The sequence below is a fragment of the Artemia sp. Qi Xiang Cuo genome, chromosome 8 (genome assembly GCF_049724085.1).
Source record: "Artemia sp. Qi Xiang Cuo chromosome 8, ASM4972408v1, whole genome shotgun sequence".
NCBI lineage: Eukaryota > Metazoa > Arthropoda > Branchiopoda > Anostraca > Artemiidae > Artemia > Artemia sp. Qi Xiang Cuo.
In genome coordinates this window covers 41,932,092-41,949,797 of record NC_142801.1, presented here as the reverse complement: position 1 = coordinate 41,949,797, position 17,706 = coordinate 41,932,092, and the positions used below count along the sequence as shown (strand labels likewise).

Here is a 17,706-nt window from a genome sequence, read left to right as displayed (position 1 = left end):
TTATCTATAATAGCTCGGGAATTACTGGGGCCAGTCAGGTTAAAACTTCCAGGGAGTGCTTGTTGAGGGCAAGAGAGCATCAATTTCTACGTTCAGGGAAATGGATAAGAGTGCCATGTCATTTTTACTCCCAAATATTGATTCCGTCTGAAAAACTGACCGAAAACTTTTTTCCAAAGAGCTTCAAAACTTTATTCACAAGCTATTGAGTCAAGGGGGCTAAGGAATTAAAAAGGTTTATTTTGCCCGAAAATTGCCCTAAACGTTATTTTTTCTATCAGTAAGGACGTCTAATGCTTTTTGGTCTTGTGACTTAGGATGTTTTGTATGAGACCAAAAGACAAAACTTTTTGAAACAAAGAAAAGCGGGGTAGTAAATCTTTTCTTTCTAATAAACTTGAAAATAAAATTCATAACTTTCCTCGCCAGGTATACGTCTCTGCTGAAAACAAATTTGAGACTAATTTTTTTCCTACAAGTTCTTCGTGGCCCAATTTGGGCTTTCTTTTTTTCTTCCCTTAGAGGCTTGTAAATAAAAGGACATAAACCCAGGGTTACATAGGCCTCTATTGTCTGTAGACAAAGTATTTTGAAGGTTGGTTGTATCAATATGTGACATCGGAAAATGGCGAATAGTTTTTTTTTCTCAGACAAACTTAGACAATAACAAGACAGAGACAAGGCAGCTTCAATGAAGATAACATGTGCGGGGGAAAACATTATTATTGTTTTGTGACAATTAAAATAGGGCAAAAAATTGCTTCTGTTGATTTTGGAAACCCTAAAATAGGCTAAACAGTGCTATTCTCCAAAACATTAGGCTTGGCTGGACACTAGTAAAATACATGAATTACGAAGAGGTAAATCAGAATCGAAACTTTTAGTGCAATCTAAAGGCGGAGCTGAAGCTTTGAATTGATCAAGACCGAAAATCCACAGATTTCTGAGGCCTCATAGCACCCTAGCATCGTCAGGACGGTGAAACAAGAAGAATTAACTATGCTAATCCCCAATGCCAAGATTTCTGAAAAATTTACAGTTCTCATATTTTCGAAGTATTTTTCAAATGTCAATCGGAACTGAACGAGTTTGTTAATAGCTCTATGAATGTCTATTACGTAAAACTTTCTACAGAGAAATTTTGATTCTTCCTCTGTTGTTATTACTCGTACCACACCGAAGCTTATTTAGATGCCCAGTAGCCCAACTTTACTTGCTGCTTCAGTTGAAAAGCATCTGACCACGTCTAAAAATAGTGAAATAGGAGAGCGAACATATTTTGTATAATGTGTGAAAAAGTAGGCCACAGTTGCGACAATACGAAGTGTCCAGTTAATCAGCAAAATATAACTCGTTTAAATGTTTGATGATGATCTGTTAATAATTTGCAGTTTTCTTTTACTGTTAATAATTTTAATTTAAAGGCTGCTGCTAGGGCAAGGCAAAATCGCTATTCATCTGGTATTTTTTTTTCAACGATGCCAATTGTACCGTGAGTAAAATGTGATATATTTAAAATACAAAAAATAAAATTCCTTTTTTCTAAAGATAATTCCGACAGAAATTAAACTTCCCCTAATTGAGTTCAAATACCGTTTCCAAGAGTCGAAACTCTTAATCAGCAAAAAGAGAAATTGCAATTAAACTTCAGTGAAACAATGACGCTAGACGGTTTTGAATTTTGGTGAGAGCTTTGGCAATAAAAGAGATGATAGATAGAACGCTTCCCAGGAAACCTAACCTATTAGAGAGTGGGAACGTTGGAATATGATAAATTTTAAAATAAATTATTGGACGAACAGCCCGCATAATGTAGTGAGTTTGTGAACATAATTACTAAGTAGCGGCCCCCTCCACAGGATTTGGGTCAATCGTGAAAAAAGCCTGTAATGCGCAGGAGTTTTATTTATGTGATATAGTGAAAAAAACTGTTTTTCGTTTCAATAACGGATTGTCTCTGTTGCCATAAACGTTACCTTTGAGAGCCAATTTAACCTTGGCATTGTCGTTATCGTTCGAAGTTAATCATTGCTTTACACCTAAATATGTAAGTCATAATAAAACTATTATTTTTCGACTTTTGTTCACCTTATTTTATATGTCTGTACCTAGTTGCATAACAGATAATTAGTTCGCATGCCTCCAAGGTAGCATTCCCAGGGATCTAATTTCTATATAATATAACAGGTAATTGACGAGAAGATAACTCTATGAAGCGAGGTCACGCTCCCGGATTGATAGTTGGAGGATTTCTAACCTACCACAATTCTGCATTTTATTTTCTCGCTTTCAGCGAGTGGCGCGATAGGTATACCGCTTTAAATCATAATATTACATATGGCACAGTCCTTAGTGCTATAAGCGGCGCTATCGGAGAGCTTATAAGGTGTAAGTTCACACCCTTAAAGCATAGTATTATATTTGACGCGGTCAATCTTATTACCACAATTAGTACAGCCATAAAAAGTTTATCGCTACACAATCTTGGGTAAGTTTTGGGAAAATTCAATTCACCATTGGGGATGGTATCCTACATTTTCTAGCTTTGGTTTCAGATATTTCTGCTCCATTGATGGGTGGTAGAATAAACGTAATCAAAATTTTCCAGCGACTATGGCGTCCTTGTTCGACAATAATTTCTCCTTTTAATTTGATGCAGAATTCTGTACTACCAGATGATCTCTTAGACCATTTCCCTGTCTTTCCTGAATTCAATTTTAAAATGATGATGAGTCAGAAGACAAACTTCTGAAATTTGGTTACAATTGGTAAAGCTCTCTTAAATCCGACTTATCAATGACTTCGTGGGATATCTTTAAGAGAAATACGAATGTTCTCTCTCAGTTTAATTTTTTCAAGACTCTGTTAAAAAATTCTATTGTCGGTGTACTTACTATATTCACTTGTGGCTCTATGTCTTGATAGATTTATTCATTAATGATCCCAGACCTTCTTTGTAACTTTTGGACTTACAAGTCAACAAAGTCATCATTGTTTGCAGCTGCTGCTGCTCACCTACAGTGTTTAAAAATCTATAGAAATTTTCTAATTCTTTGATCCTGAAGACTATATTCTTTTATTACTTTCAAGAGTTTTTGAAATCTGGAAAATTTGCAAGTGATTAATTCTACCCTTAAGCCTTTTTCTCCGTGTTCTTGTTTTCCTTGCGGTTTGGTGGCTCATGAATTGCTTGTTCCGATAAACTTAAGGCTCAAAGAGCATTCATTTCTTATTTTGTTCAGTTTAGTATAATAGCTGCTTATTCAGTAAGCTCCTCTCCTTCTAAACCCTAAATAAAATCGAACTTGTTTCAGCTTGCTAGAAGTCGATGACCCCTTGAGCCAAACCCGAAAATAACTGAAACTAAAATAAATAATAGCATCAAACATAAAAATATCAGATCCTGATATAGATGAATAAATAAATCCTTAAATAAGTCGAAATTAAAATGAATAATCATTAAAGCTTAAATTGAACAGAACTTACTAAAAACGGGACTAGGGCTATTGCACTCCTTACTGCCCCTAGACCTTCTAAAAACCATACGTGGTATGCGCTTCATTGAAAACTGTATGCATTTTGAACATTGTAGTTTAGTTTTTCAAAATACCAACACAAACTATAATATCAAATAAAATTATAAGTAATATAACTGGAGAGAAATAATAAAGATTAACTACATTTTCAATGTATAATGACTTCAATTCCTGGAATCTCGGCAACTGAAATTTCATTTTTCGAAAATCATTCATTCGTCGGATTCTAATTTAAATTCTTCAATTGCCAAAGGTGATCAAATGTAATCATTGCCATGGGACCTCCATTTGTTTTGTTATAACTATAGAATAGTTTGGAATTGATGGTGAAAAAATAGCAGAAATTTTTCTTTGCTTGACTGCGGATTCTATTGGTGAAACTTATGGTTTTAGTGGATCTTTGACAATCCGCATTGCCACAATGCCACTGCACAGCGTTGCCACCTAAGGGTATGGATGCCCATGGTGTTTAAGTTGTATAGAACTCTGTAATTTTTTATGGTATTTTATACATTTTTTTAATTTTTTTGCCGATGTTTTATTTAGTGTCACTGGCGTTGCCTAGGGTAAAGCCGCCTTACTAGGGGCTTGTTCTGAGTCATCTATTTTTTTCCCCAATGAAACAAAATCCGCTGTTCCAATTTTAATTACACTGACATGAGTATCGACATTTTTTCACATCGCGGTCATTTAATCTCATCAAACAATCACTCAGTTATTAGGATGAGAAAATACCCACTTCCCTTACTCGCATAGTAAGTTACGGTAACATTCTCTCTCATGAGCATACGATTATCATTTGTTAGCGACAAGTAACAATAGTCAGTTAGTCACCTCACCTACTTTTAATTTTATCAGTTGACTTTGAATCTTGTTCCGTCAACAGTCATGCTAAAATTATATGGAGAAGGAGCTAGTTTCATTAGTTAATGCTAATGAAATAAACAAAATATGATGAAAATATAAAAGTTTAGAGCAAAATTTGGGCTATATATTTGCACATTAGGGTAGGGGGGGGGGTTTAAAGTATAGTATATATTAAATACGTAACCTAATCTAGGTACTATTTTCCCCCTAAACTCCAAAAAACAATAGTTTAAATGTTGTAAACGCAATGACAAACCACGCTTTGCAATCCAGTTCTCTACTGACTGATACCCGTTTGCCTAGTTTCCTTTAGCATCTATCTTGCGTGTATATCAGCTAATTGACAAGTACCGATGATATATGTATTATTCTTTCCGCAACAACTCCACCCCCCTTCTGATTGGTTTGACATAATATCAGGTTATATACAAAAGTTGTTCTTTTTATACGGGATTATGAACAGCTGGTATTGACAAAATATATGAAACTGTAAAAATGAGCCATTTTTTCGCTATATCTAAGCATTGAGGAGGAGGGTGGGTTAGCTGAGCCTGAATTTTCGATTTTATACTAAAATTTTTCCAAATATTATGGTCACTTTTTTGATATTATACCCCCCTCCCCATCTGCGGTCCCATATATAACCGCATAAACACATTTCATCGTTGTGTCGAATCTTGTGATGATACTCTTTATTATTATATTCTTTCGTGTTATTTCATATAGCAAAGTAAGAATTTTATTGGTTGATTTTTTTTAATATTTTCCTAGGGCTACATCCCGGACCATTAGGGGGGGTGGGGGGTTATGTTTTCAGAAAAGGGGCCATGATATTTGGAAATAGTATACAATAATTAATTTAATAGTACTGCTTGTATGTTTAGCATGTTTTCTTCAGAAAAGGACAATCACCAAATATTTGGCTTTAGAAAACGACAACTAGACTAATGCCCAATTTTACGAAGAAGATAAACATTCTTGTATCTGTATAGGGCTGGCTTACAGTTTACTTAAAAGATGATTCATAGGGACCACGCGGGCTAGAATGGGGTCCGAACCCCCTGAAAACGTAAATTTCTCAGCATTTCTTTATTAAATTATAGGTTTTTTATTATCCCCCTTAATTGTTTCAATTAAATCATTTCCAGTTCATGTTTATTAACTCACTGATCTTTGTATTCCATATTCCTTTTATTTCTTTGTCACACAATTTTTGTTTTAATTTGTGAACTATTTTTCAACCACTTCCGAATGCTCAGTTACTTCCCACTTTTTTCAGAATAGCGCAACGGTAAGAGCACATCCCGAGGCAGGTGTTAACTTAGGTTGTAATCTTGGATCAGACATTATATTTTTTTTTAATTTAAAAATTAAAAATTTAAAAATATTAGATATAACTGAAAATTTGGGGAAAAAAATCGATTCGTTTTTACATAATTTGATCTTTTTTATTTGTTTTCCTCAACTCATCGACTTTTTCCGTTTATGCATTTAAAACCTAGATAAATTGGTGTTTATATTATATAAAACCCAATGCTTTTTGTGCCCCTCATGTCCGATTATATTCATATATTCTAGAGAAAAAAATTTATTATCTACTTTTTGGTTCATTTTGAAAATGAGTTTAATTTTTTTTTTTTTTTTACTGTTCTACCTCCTCCCCTAAAAATTCTTTGTACGTGCCTGGACTTGTGAGACCCATCAAAACAGCTTTAGGGTAAAATTCTTTCTGTTGTGCAGGTAAACTAGAAGCAGTACTTACAGATGAATAAATAGGAATTTCCTGAAGATGAAGAAGCATGAATTATAACTATTGTATACTTTTTAGGCACCTTTTAAAAGTTGGATTTTTAATGAGATTACGTAAAAATAAATTTCTGAAATTATAGAGGCAACAAATGTCCCCTCCCCTCTTTTAGTACCGCTCTTGATAGCAAAATTAAGGCACCCTGCCTTGAAGAGAGACCTTCCTATCAAAAGCTACGAAAAAGTTACGTTTTTAAGAGTTGGACGGTTCGACCTTTTTTGGTCTGGCGGGAACCCTATAACTGCGATGTTGACCTCACCATGTCGTAATTTCAAATCCACAGAATGGTGTGTAACAAATTTGTAAGGTCTTAAACTGATCTGTAAATTTTTAGATTGATCCTAGCTGCAATTTAAGGTAAATTTGTTACACTTTTTAACTAGCCTAGTAATAACTTGCTGCAGCACCAGGCCACAGAGGCCCACAAAGCTAAGCATGCTCCCCTTACATCTGAACCTGTTCAAAGCCTTCCTTTTTATACCTTCCAAAGAAGTTTTAACTGCCCTTCAATCTTTCCTTATGATATCCTCTCCCCCATTTGTGGATGACCTGCTTTTTGTTTGACCCTTGGTGGTTGGCCAATGAGGACAATCTTTCATCCTTTATTCACAAGACATGTCATAGTCATCTCATCCTTTCTCTAATTATATCCCTAGAAAGCAGGATTAAATCACATTTTTTGAGAAGTTTACTGTTTAAGATAGGCTAGTTAGCCTAGTCAGTCAGGGGACATCCACCATATGGCTAATATCAGAGTAAAGTTCATTTGTGATGCAAATGGGTGTTATATATAGATTGAGGATGCAATTCTAGGTATATATTTGCACATTAGGGGGGTGGGGGTATATATTCTGTGAATATATAGGTCCTAAGAAATTCATGAATTTCTTAGAAAAATTGGAAAAACAAGGAAAGAAGTGAAGATAAAGGTTCTCCCCTTGCAAAATGTGTTAACTAGGATCATTCTGCATATTATGGACTAAAAATTGTTTTCTTAATATGTTTCCTTATGTCCAGCTGGACTCCTAGGCTTCAAAATTCTGGTTGGCCAGTTGGCTAATTTAAAGATTTGTATATATATATATACACTATCAAAGTAGCCACCTGGTGGTATCCCGTAAGTCAGGTACCCAAAACAACCTGTGGGCAATTTCTCTTGAAAACATGTAGCAAATTCTCCTTTGGTGTTGGAGTGCTCATGCTTTAGAACTATACTTGACTATTGTAGCTTCCAGTAGGCTATCTTAATTTTGGTTTGCACACTTAGGCCTGTCTTCCTATTCTTCTAAACTCTTTGATATCTTTAAACTTAAACTTTTCAATATCTTGGAAAGGGGTTAGGTTAGGAAAATGAAACTTTCAGGGATTGGTCTACAAACTAGGCCTAAAGTATGTCCTGGGAAAGTATTCTGAAGCAGTCTACATACCTCCACTCCTTCCTCTAGAGGGTAGTGACCTTTGATGACCTTTAAAAATTTTAGCCCCCACCCTATATATACCAATTCAGGGTATATATTTGCACATTAGGGGGGAGGACAAATTTATTTTTGATGTAAATGGGAGGTAAGTTTAAACTTTACCCTCACCCCCTAAAGTGCAAATATACACCCAGAATTGGTACATATAGGGATTGGGACTGGAATTCATTTCCGAAAAAATTTATTATTAGCCTATATGTGGAAAGAGCATAAAAAAAAGGCATCAAGTGGTAGGCTATATTCAAATTAGTCATTACTCAATAATATGATTTGGTAAATATTTACCCAGTTTTCTTGTATTTTATTTAAGCAGAAAACCTGTTTTGTGAGATTTCACAAAATGAACTGTACAATTATGAAAATTGTACAGATCAACCTTTGACCTCAAGGAATGTGAGTATTCAGAGAGGAAGTCAACAATCCTTTGATAGTCATTGAGAATAGCATAGACAACGAGATAACTTTGGTAAATTATGAACATGACAATTGATCAATGCAGTTAAGATGGTTTTTTTTTACCTCATTACTGATGATCATTGGGATTATCAATGGTAATATAATAGATTCATTTATGTAACATACCAACTAGATACATGAAAAAGTTCTCTTATATCTTCCTGTAGAAAATTATAATAGGGTAAAATAGAGATATTTGTAGAAGCAGGACAAGGAACATGAATTGGAAGGGGGGGGGGAAGACAATTGACAGTAGAGAAGTGAATTTGTTCAGGGGCTATGAAGGAGAGTATCAGCAAAATTCAATTAACTTTTTGTTCTGTTCCTTTAGGGTGACTAAATTGGCTCTCCAAAGAAGGGAGCCAATTAAAGCTTCACCCTCCTTAAAGATAAATGTTTTTATGATATGAAAATTGTACAGATCAAGCTTTGACCCCATGGAATGTGAGTATTCAGGGAGGAATTCAACGATGCCATGAAAGTCATTGAGAATAGCAATGCCAACAAGATAACTTTGGTAAATTATGAATGCAATGATTGATCAACATGGTTAAGATGTTTTGTTTTACATCATTACCAATGACCATTGGGATGTATTTAACAGTGTTGCATCATTAATAAGCTTTTCTAACATCAATAGGGATAACCATTGTGATGTGGTTAATGGTGTTATGCCATTGAGAAGTTTTGACTTCATTACTGATAACAAGCACCCTTTTTGACAAGATAGAGAGGGGGGCAGCTGCCCCCCCCCTAGACCTTCAAATTTACATTTGATATGGCTGAAAAAGCAGTTGATAAAACTCCATCACACTATTGACTGCCCCCTCCCCCCCCCCTAGACAATATGCTGCCTATGCCCATGTGCCTTTATTCTGTCCAATAGTTTCTTACAGATGACAGAATAGGTGTCCCACAAGAATGAAGTGTACCAATAAGAGGGACATTCTGAAACAATACAATTTTAGACTGTAAATTATTTTGAAGAGTTTATTGAGGGAAAATGTGGTACTTTGTGTGTTTTATAATATCATCAATATTTTAGCCCCATTTTGTATTGCTTGAGATAGCAACACCCAGTAATTTCTTATTACTAACTGACATCAGAGGGAAATATGATAAATGAAAGATCATAAAGTTTTAATTATTGACTTTAAAGGATTGATTGTCAGCATTTTCATCTAATATCTGTTCCAGGATATTTTTTGTAACATGTGTAAGACAGTTAGATGGTCAACAAATTTCCATCAATCCAAGAAATTAACATCAATGTTGTTTAGCATGGCAAGGAATAAAATTGGGCCTAACAGATTTCCCTGGGTTGCACCATTGTAAATTGGAAAGGATTAGAACATCTGTTTAGGTATTTGACAACTTTTGTTGTATTAGATAGGGAAGAGGTACTGTAGTTAGTCTAATTAAACTACCTTAAATTGCAACTTGGAGCAATCTAAGGATTTCTCCTTGTAGTGCTCCAGACTGATGATATGGGTTGTTTTCAAAGTTTATTAGTGACCAGGTGCAGTTGGATGATCAGTAGCATCCCAGTCGAGTTTACACTCTCTGGAGGACCACTCAGCTTCCAGCCCTTGTTTGAAAACATCAACAGAGACAACAGTAACTGTTTCTTCAGATAGTTTGCTCCGACTGTTGACAATTTTTGTGGATATGGTAGGCTGCTTAACAAGTTTCATGTGATGACCTCTAGTTCTTGAATTGGGACCAACAGTAGGGAATAATACTGGGAGAGTATTAGCCCTCATTAATTTAAAGGCTAAAATAGCATCCCCTCTATTTCTCCTGTAAACAAGTGTAGGGAGATTCAGCTTTGATAGTCTAGAAAGCTCCTGCATGCCAAATGTTAATTTGGTGGCATGTCTCTGCACATCTTCAAGAACTTTTGTGTCCTTTTAAAATAAGGGAAGGCTAGAGACATTCCAAATTAAAGCTTGGGATGCACAAGTCCCTTATATAGAAGATCTCTATGTCTAAGAGTAAAAGAATAGAAAGTTGGTAAAAATCAAATAGTAAGGATTGTCTAGAGAATGGAGGGAGGCATTATGCTATGGAGGAATGGAATTTGTTCATATTGTTTTCTGAATGTAAGATTTTTTTTTCAAGATAGAAATCAATATTGTTTTGTTTTTCCCACAAATATTTTTTTATTCTACTATACCATTGTTTTGACTTAGTAGAATATAAATTCTTGACTTATACTTGTAATATGAAGAAGCAGACTTATGTATTTCTTTTTTTTTTGTATGTTTATGGAGCCAATTTAGCTTTGTACATTTTGCCATGCTAAAGTAGATTTATTTTAATTCTAATTAATTTTTTCAATTCACTGGTGATGAATAGTTTGTCATTGCAAAAAGTTTAAAATTTTTATCAAGGAAGCAGTCAATATGTTTTGTTTTGATCAGTTCTTGAAAGTTGGTGGATTTTATCATTATATTCATTGTTCTCAATGATAGCCAGCTGGTTTTCATTTGTAATCAGATCCAAAGTAAAAAATGCCATCACTAGAAACTGACTGGCTAGAGGATTCAGGAATAGAAAAAGTAAGTTAAAACTGGATAGAGGTTTCATTAATAAACAAAAATGTTAGATTCCGCCTAAAGAGGAAAACTGACTCATGGACTACAGGAAGTACACAAATTTGTGCAAATCCAATCAAGGGTAGAATTTGGTAGTTAGTATTTCTATTATCTATTTCAAATTAAGAGAATTACAAAAGGGGTTTAACTTCAGGATGTTAGCATCAACTGCTAGAAAAATACCAGCATTTGGGGATTTGCAGAGGACAAAGTAAGCACTACTGTGTAATTGCTGGTAGAATTGCTGTATCTGTGTAGTGTTTGGTTTGGGGAATAATAACAGCAGCAAAACACAGTCAAATTAAAAAGATGTGGTAAAACTTTAGGTTTTATACCTACCCAAACGATTCCATAATAATTTGACAGGTTGGGGATATTAATTAATTTGGGGAAAAGATAATTACCTACAAATGTTTATATTCCAATTTTGTTTTCACCTGTAGGGCGGTTGTGAGAATAGAGTCTTAGAAATTGGGAGTCATTGTTAATTTTTAACAGATAGAAATTGAGTGCTTGGACCTGTGGCAGCTGGGATCTAAAACTGGGCCTAATATTGCCAAAAAAAAGATTTATGTATTATGCCCCTACAGGCACTATATACAATTTTAAAGTTCAGATATTGGGGCATTTTAAACTTGACAAATTTCTCATTTGAAATTTCTTCATGTAGTTTCTAATTGCTTTAACATAGAGGTTTTCAATTCAGTAGAATTATGGGTTCCTAAAAAAGGAACAAAAACTTAACATTGAACCATGGAGGGAAACCATTTGACTTTGCTTTAATTTCAACAAATTGATATCAAATTTGGACTGCTGATCAATGATTTCTAAACTAGATTAAAGCAAGCTTCGTGTATTTTAGATAATTTAAAAACCTTTTATATGAAAATAATCAATCAAGGAACTTGAAAATTTATGACTCACTTTCAAAATACCATAATTTGATTTTTAATTTTCCCAAAGTAAGTGTCATCATTGTAGCAGCTTTTGGACTTCTGTCAGCTTGCATTTCATTATTTGTTTAGTAATGAATAGTATTCAGCACTGACATCATTCTATAAAAGAAGATTGTTTAATCCTAACATTAAAGAAAAAAACATGCAATTAAAGCTCATTTATAAGTTGGAAAAATGGAAGAAAAAGATGCTTGGATATGCAGAATGCTGATAAGATAGTGCTGGAGAGAAAGTGATTTGGTCAGCCAGTAATACATTACCTTACTCTTTAGAAAAGAGTCAAAGTCTAATGTGTAGACTTTATGAGAACTAGTTTTATGTGCAAACGTTTTTGCAGTCATGTGGAACTTTTTCATTTAGCCTTGTTTCTCTTTGGCATTTTATGGGCAAAATGCCAAATGATCAGCTAATTGGATTACCTATTTTCCTCTTCTTTGTTGCTGATAAGATTGTGCCTGGTAGACAGAGACCCAGTTGGCCAAAGGTATGCCTTAGTTTCTTTTTTTTTATCTGATTCTGTCTTGTGACTTAAATTTACTGTGACAAAATTGGATATAACTAATAAATAAAAAAAAAGTTGAAAAAAAGGAATAAAAGCCTATTTTAGGACTCAAAAGGGAGTTTATAATGCTATTGATCAGTATATTTATAAAGAGTATTGAAAGGTATATCAAGTGTAATGCTTATCTATTAGCTAGCATATTAATTGCAACTTCCCTAAATTTACTGATATTTAAAGTTTAACCTACATCCTCTCCTCCCCTTCAAGTCAAAAGATTTAATTGATTCAGATTTTTTTTTTCTTGAAAAATAAATCCTTCAGAAATAGTGCTATAACTTAACCCGAATCTAGATCTGGAAAAGCGTTTCCATCCCCAGTGATGTAGGAGGGGGGACTGCCTTGAGTGCCATCCTGGTAGGGAATGACAAAATTTGATCTTTACAAAACGTTGCTTTCAAAATAGTTTCATTACCATCTCCTATTTGTTTTAACATGGATTGCAGTGGTAGTATCTTGAATTAGCTGTTTCTTTCTAATACACACTGTTTAATAACTGATTATACACTTTGCCATGTATAATAATCTCAATTATTATAACATTAATGTTAATAGGACTATTAAGTTTAAAATGTTTTATTTTGTTTGTACTTCAAATTAGTTTTTTTAACTGTATCTTTAACAGTTTGTAAAAAATCGAAAAAATAGGGGGGGGGGGGGCAAGTTTAAATTCCGCCTGAGTATTAGAACACCTTTTGTATGCCACTGTCCAACCCTGTGCCTCCACTCCTTCTCTAGGGTAAATAATTGCTTCTCAGACAATATAGGTCAGTAAAAATCTACAATAGGCCCCGTGGCTTCAGAGGAAAGGCTAACTGTTGTTGTGCTAGTATATTCTATTAGGGTTTTGTGGAAGCAAACAACAACCCCAACTATAGTTTTGAAAGATGTGTGGGTGATAATACAGTTTAGGTCCTATTCTGAACTCAACATTAATATCAAAATTCTTGCTCTGTAGCATTTGGAAGATTTCTGTTGCTCACGATTTCAGCAGCTTTCTCAGAGATGTGATGCATTTGCCACCCAATATATCAATATACCATTTGGTTCCCATTCAACAGTCTTTCCAAACATAATAATTGCTACTCTTACAATTGATTTTAGTGTTGCAATTGCACAACATTCATTGTTGACCATCTTGAAATCTCTGCTCTATGCAATCTAAGATATGCTGAATTTGATGGTGTAACTTTCATTGCTGAAGTAAAGGGTAAGATTCAAACTGAAAATTGCACAGAAATGACCTAAAATAAAGAGTGGACAGTCACAGATAAAAGTCTTATTGCATCTTGCAGTAGATAGGTTGTTTACTAAAAACAAAAAAAAAATCGAAATTTTAACACATCTATTCTTTCAAAAGCAAACAAGGGGAAAGATGGTGATTTAACATAATAGAGTTTTATAAAAATAAAGTGTACTAAAATTATATGAATAGGGTACGAATGATTGCATATTTAATAAATGTTTTAGTGTTGAGAAATATCCAAATGCGCTTATAAGAATACCTCATACTCTTTTTGCTTGAAAGAGGATTCTGTGTATTTTTGGAATATTAACTTGTGTGTATTTTTTTTTTTCAGATATCTATCTAATGGAGGGACAGAAGACAGGAAAGAAGAAAATAAAGATATATAAGCAGAGAATCAAAGTAGGACAGATTGAAACATCAGAAATTGCAAGACTTACCTCTCAATATGAAAACGTAAGGATTTTTCAAGGAAATTTTTTTTTTTATGGTGGAACTAGTAGGCTATGCAGAGGAATTCATGTTAAATCAATCAGGTAAACTCTTGTCTTTTTCAGAGTGATGATACCCAACATAGCTAAAATTATTCATTTTTAGTATATTTGTACTAAAAATTATTGTTAGTACATTGTACTAGATTTTAATTCATGCATTGGCCATGATATTGTAGCAATTGCTGTAGTAGAACAAAAATTTTTTTTTTTTCAAGACAACAATGAATAAAATCCAGGTTGTTGTTTGGGTTCTTAGTTACCATCATTGTTAGAAACTTATGCTTCTCATTGAAATTGGTCTCTGCTAATCTTCTCACTTTAGTTTACTTTAATACTGAACCTACAAAGCCATACATTGATTCCTGTAAAATCTTATCCTGTAGAGTGCTTCAAAAATCTTTTATAGAAATTTTGATGCTTGAAGTTGAAGTGTCTTTGTGTAGTAGCAATTTGTAGAATCTTGTTAGGCAGAACTAGGTTAAAAGGTAAAGCTATTACGCATATATTAATAAGGAGCTGTTTCTGCAAGCATCACCATTTACACCAATTGAAAAATCCTAAACTATAGTGGTTATAATGAAATTTAGGGACAACATTTTAGCTTCAAACATTATCCTATAAATAAGTGGGGCTACCCCCCTGGACTTCCGTAATCTTGATGCAAAAGTTTGATTCTTGCATCTCAATGCTACAAAATGCAGGACTAAAGCAAGAACAGTATAATAAAATTCTAATTTTCTTTTTATCACAATGTTTTGAGAAAGAAAGTCATTTAGTTGTATTTGCTTCTGACAATCAGATTTTTAGTCAAAATGTTGTAGAATGCAATTGACAGATGATATACTTGTAATTTCAACTGACTATATTTTTCACATTCTAACATGCTTTAAGGAAAACATTGGTCACGCTTCAGCACTAAGAATGGGGGAGTTTAAGGGAGTGGGCACCCCTTCTCATATATGTATGATCATGTCTGTTTGTTGTTTCTTTATTTGGGAAAACTGCTTTTTAAAAATTTAGTTTCTGTTTGTTTTTCAATATCATATTTGGAACTCTCATTAACGTGAAGGGAACGTGATTACGTTCCCCTCTCAGTCTCTACCTTTTCATTCAGTCTTAATTTTTGTATAGCTAGACTTTAAGAATGATAATTATCCCTTAAAAACTGCACACCTTATATATATATATATATATATATATATATATATATATATATATATATATATATATATATATATATATATATATATATATGCCTATTTCTTCTTTTTATTTTTTTAGGGGGGGGGGAACGTTAAAAGTGAATTTAGGGTAATGAATTTCACATTTTCATTTTCAAGAGAGGCTTTTCAGAAAAACCTTTAGCTTGAGAGATATCCACTCACCTGGAAATGATTATACATTCATATGCTTACCTGTACAGAAAGTTACGTTCATAGGGTTTTCTGCACTTTGCGTTCCTATGCCTACCCATAGAGAAGGTCCTGTGCAGGTCAGAATATCAATCAATCAATCAATTCATTTACTGCGCCGTAATATTATAAAAATGACAGTAGCATTGTCAACATTATCAACATCAAATTAAAGCACTAAAAATAATTAACTATGTACAATTATTAGATGATCCGACAAAATATGGTATAAATGAAGAAAGTAGCGCGGACTTGAATTCGGTGCTGGTTGTTTCAGGACAACTTTAAGAGCAGCTTTGCTCCTTGTCGCAGGACCGTCAATTCTTGGCTCTAAGAAATCCGGTAAGATGCTTCTATGCCGTTGTGGAAGAAGGCATTGGTGGCCGAACCTCATGACTGCTTTGTGTTTGTGTTGGAATAGGGTTTTGAGACCGAGCCTCTGGAAACTCTCCTCGTATGAACTGTTGGCTTGGCCGAGGATGATACGGCAAACCCGTTTCTGCATATTCTCTATTCGCTTGTCCTGTTCTTTTGTTAAGTCAAGATGCCAGACTTGACAACCGTATTCCAGGGCGGGTGAGATGTATGTTTTTAGGATGTTTGTAAAGGCCAGGGTGGTAAAACCAAAGCGTTTCAGGTTCGCGAACGATCTTAGTAGTCCTGCTACTTTGCTTACAATCTTGTTAACTTGGGAATCCCATTTCAGGTTTTTGTCAATAACAGTTCCACTGATTTGAGCTCAACTTCTGTTTCAATGTTGCCTGTGTGTTTCTTGAGGAAGTTCACTCTCAAGACAACACTTTTCCTTTCTGATTTCCATCCTAGCCTCCTGAGCCTCCATTGTCAGTTCATCAAAGGCTAGCTTAAGCTCGTCTTTGGCTGTGGCTAATTGACGCAAGAGAGGCAAGGAGAGGTCATCAGCAAACTTGGCCCTGTTCGGATTTTTCTTTAGTAGCTTATTGACTGCTATGACGAAAGCAATCTGACCCAGGATAGTACCCTGTGGGGCACCGCAGGTAATCCTGAGGAACTCAGAAAAGATATCAAGGGAGAGTTGAACACACTGAAGTCTGCCACTCAGGAAGCTAGCAAATAGCCTTACAATGAATTGTCTTGCTCCCATGTTGTTGGCTCCACTGACAACAAGTGGGTGGTCCAGATAATCAAATGCCTTCACCATATCGGCAATCAAAAGGTCCACAAAGGAGTCTGGGCACTCTAGGTGACGAAGCATTCCATCCAGTAGGGTGACTAGATAGTGTATGATGCTTCGTTTGGGCTGGAAGCCGAACTGTCTGGGGATCTATGGACTCCTTTATATCCTCGTATAGTCAGTTCAAGATGAATCGCTCGAAAATTTTTGAAAATATAGAGGTCTTTGATATTGGGTGGAGGTCTTTAATTTCAGTCGCGTCAGCTATCTTTGGGATTGGCACTATATACGCTTTTTTGAAGCAGTTGGGGAAGGCACCCTCAACTAATCACTGGTTATAAATTGCCGCAAGGGGTACACAGAGTTCCTTGGCGCAATGGACCAGTACAGCTGGGGGTACCTCTTTCGGACAGGCCGCCTTACGGGGATCAAGTTTGGCTAGTTTTTTTCAACTTCTTCCAGCGTAATGACTGGGATCTTAGATATTTCTTCTTCTTTGGGTGGGAGTTCTTTGAGAGGGTGGTGTTTGCTACAGATGCTTGCAAGAAAGGAGTTTACTTGGTTGTTGTCAAAGTTTGTTCAAACTTTCGTCCAAGATTTCAGGATTATTTTTTTCGACCCACAATTTTTGCACAATGCTGTGAAAACGCTTGGGATCGCTTTTCATGAACTTCTCCACTGTTTTTGACCCGTGGGCTTTGCGGGCATCACGAAATCTTTTGACTACTAAGTTTCATAAGCGTGTTGCTTTGTCTAGACGGTTTGTTTCGAATAGTTCATCCCTTTGTGATCTCAGATTTCGTCGGTCATCCACGGTTTATCAAGCGGTTTGATCGTTTTCTCTGCATATAAATATGCATATAATCTTTAAAAGTAAAGACGTGATTCATTTCGCTGGTGCAAACCCAAGTCCCCCATGAAGATACACTGGGCTCAATGTTTCAAGATGCAAGTGTGAAGTGTTTCAGTGGAGATGTAAAAAGTAGAATAGGCAAGGCCCAGGGAATTGTTTCACTTTTGAAAAAAATTGGGTGGAATAGGAAGATAAGTTTGTGGACCAAGATTAGAATATTGGAAGTTGCAGTGATGACAGTGGTTAAGTACGGTTCTAGAACATGGGCGCTTGGGAAAACGGAAGACGATAT

General features: G+C 35.0%; 1 protein-coding gene across 2 annotated transcripts in view; it reads left to right on the top strand.

Annotated features, from left to right (window-relative positions):
• The first annotated feature begins 6,438 nt into the window (after window positions 1-6,438).
• The window catches only part of LOC148949421 (putative ATP-dependent RNA helicase DDX10), a 43,116-nt gene continuing 31,848 nt past the window's right edge, over window positions 6,439-17,706 (top strand). Inside the window, exons 1-2 of one of the 2 annotated variants that reach the window (XM_089093447.1) lie at window positions 6,439-6,567; window positions 13,837-13,958. In XM_089093447.1, the coding sequence (XP_088949573.1) occupies window positions 13,848-13,958 (111 nt within the window). In that variant the 5' untranslated portion in view covers window positions 6,439-6,567; window positions 13,837-13,847. Of the gene's footprint in view, window positions 6,568-11,701; window positions 12,182-13,836; window positions 13,959-17,706 lie in introns of those variants that run through there. The other variant, XM_089093448.1, reaches the window with a different exon arrangement.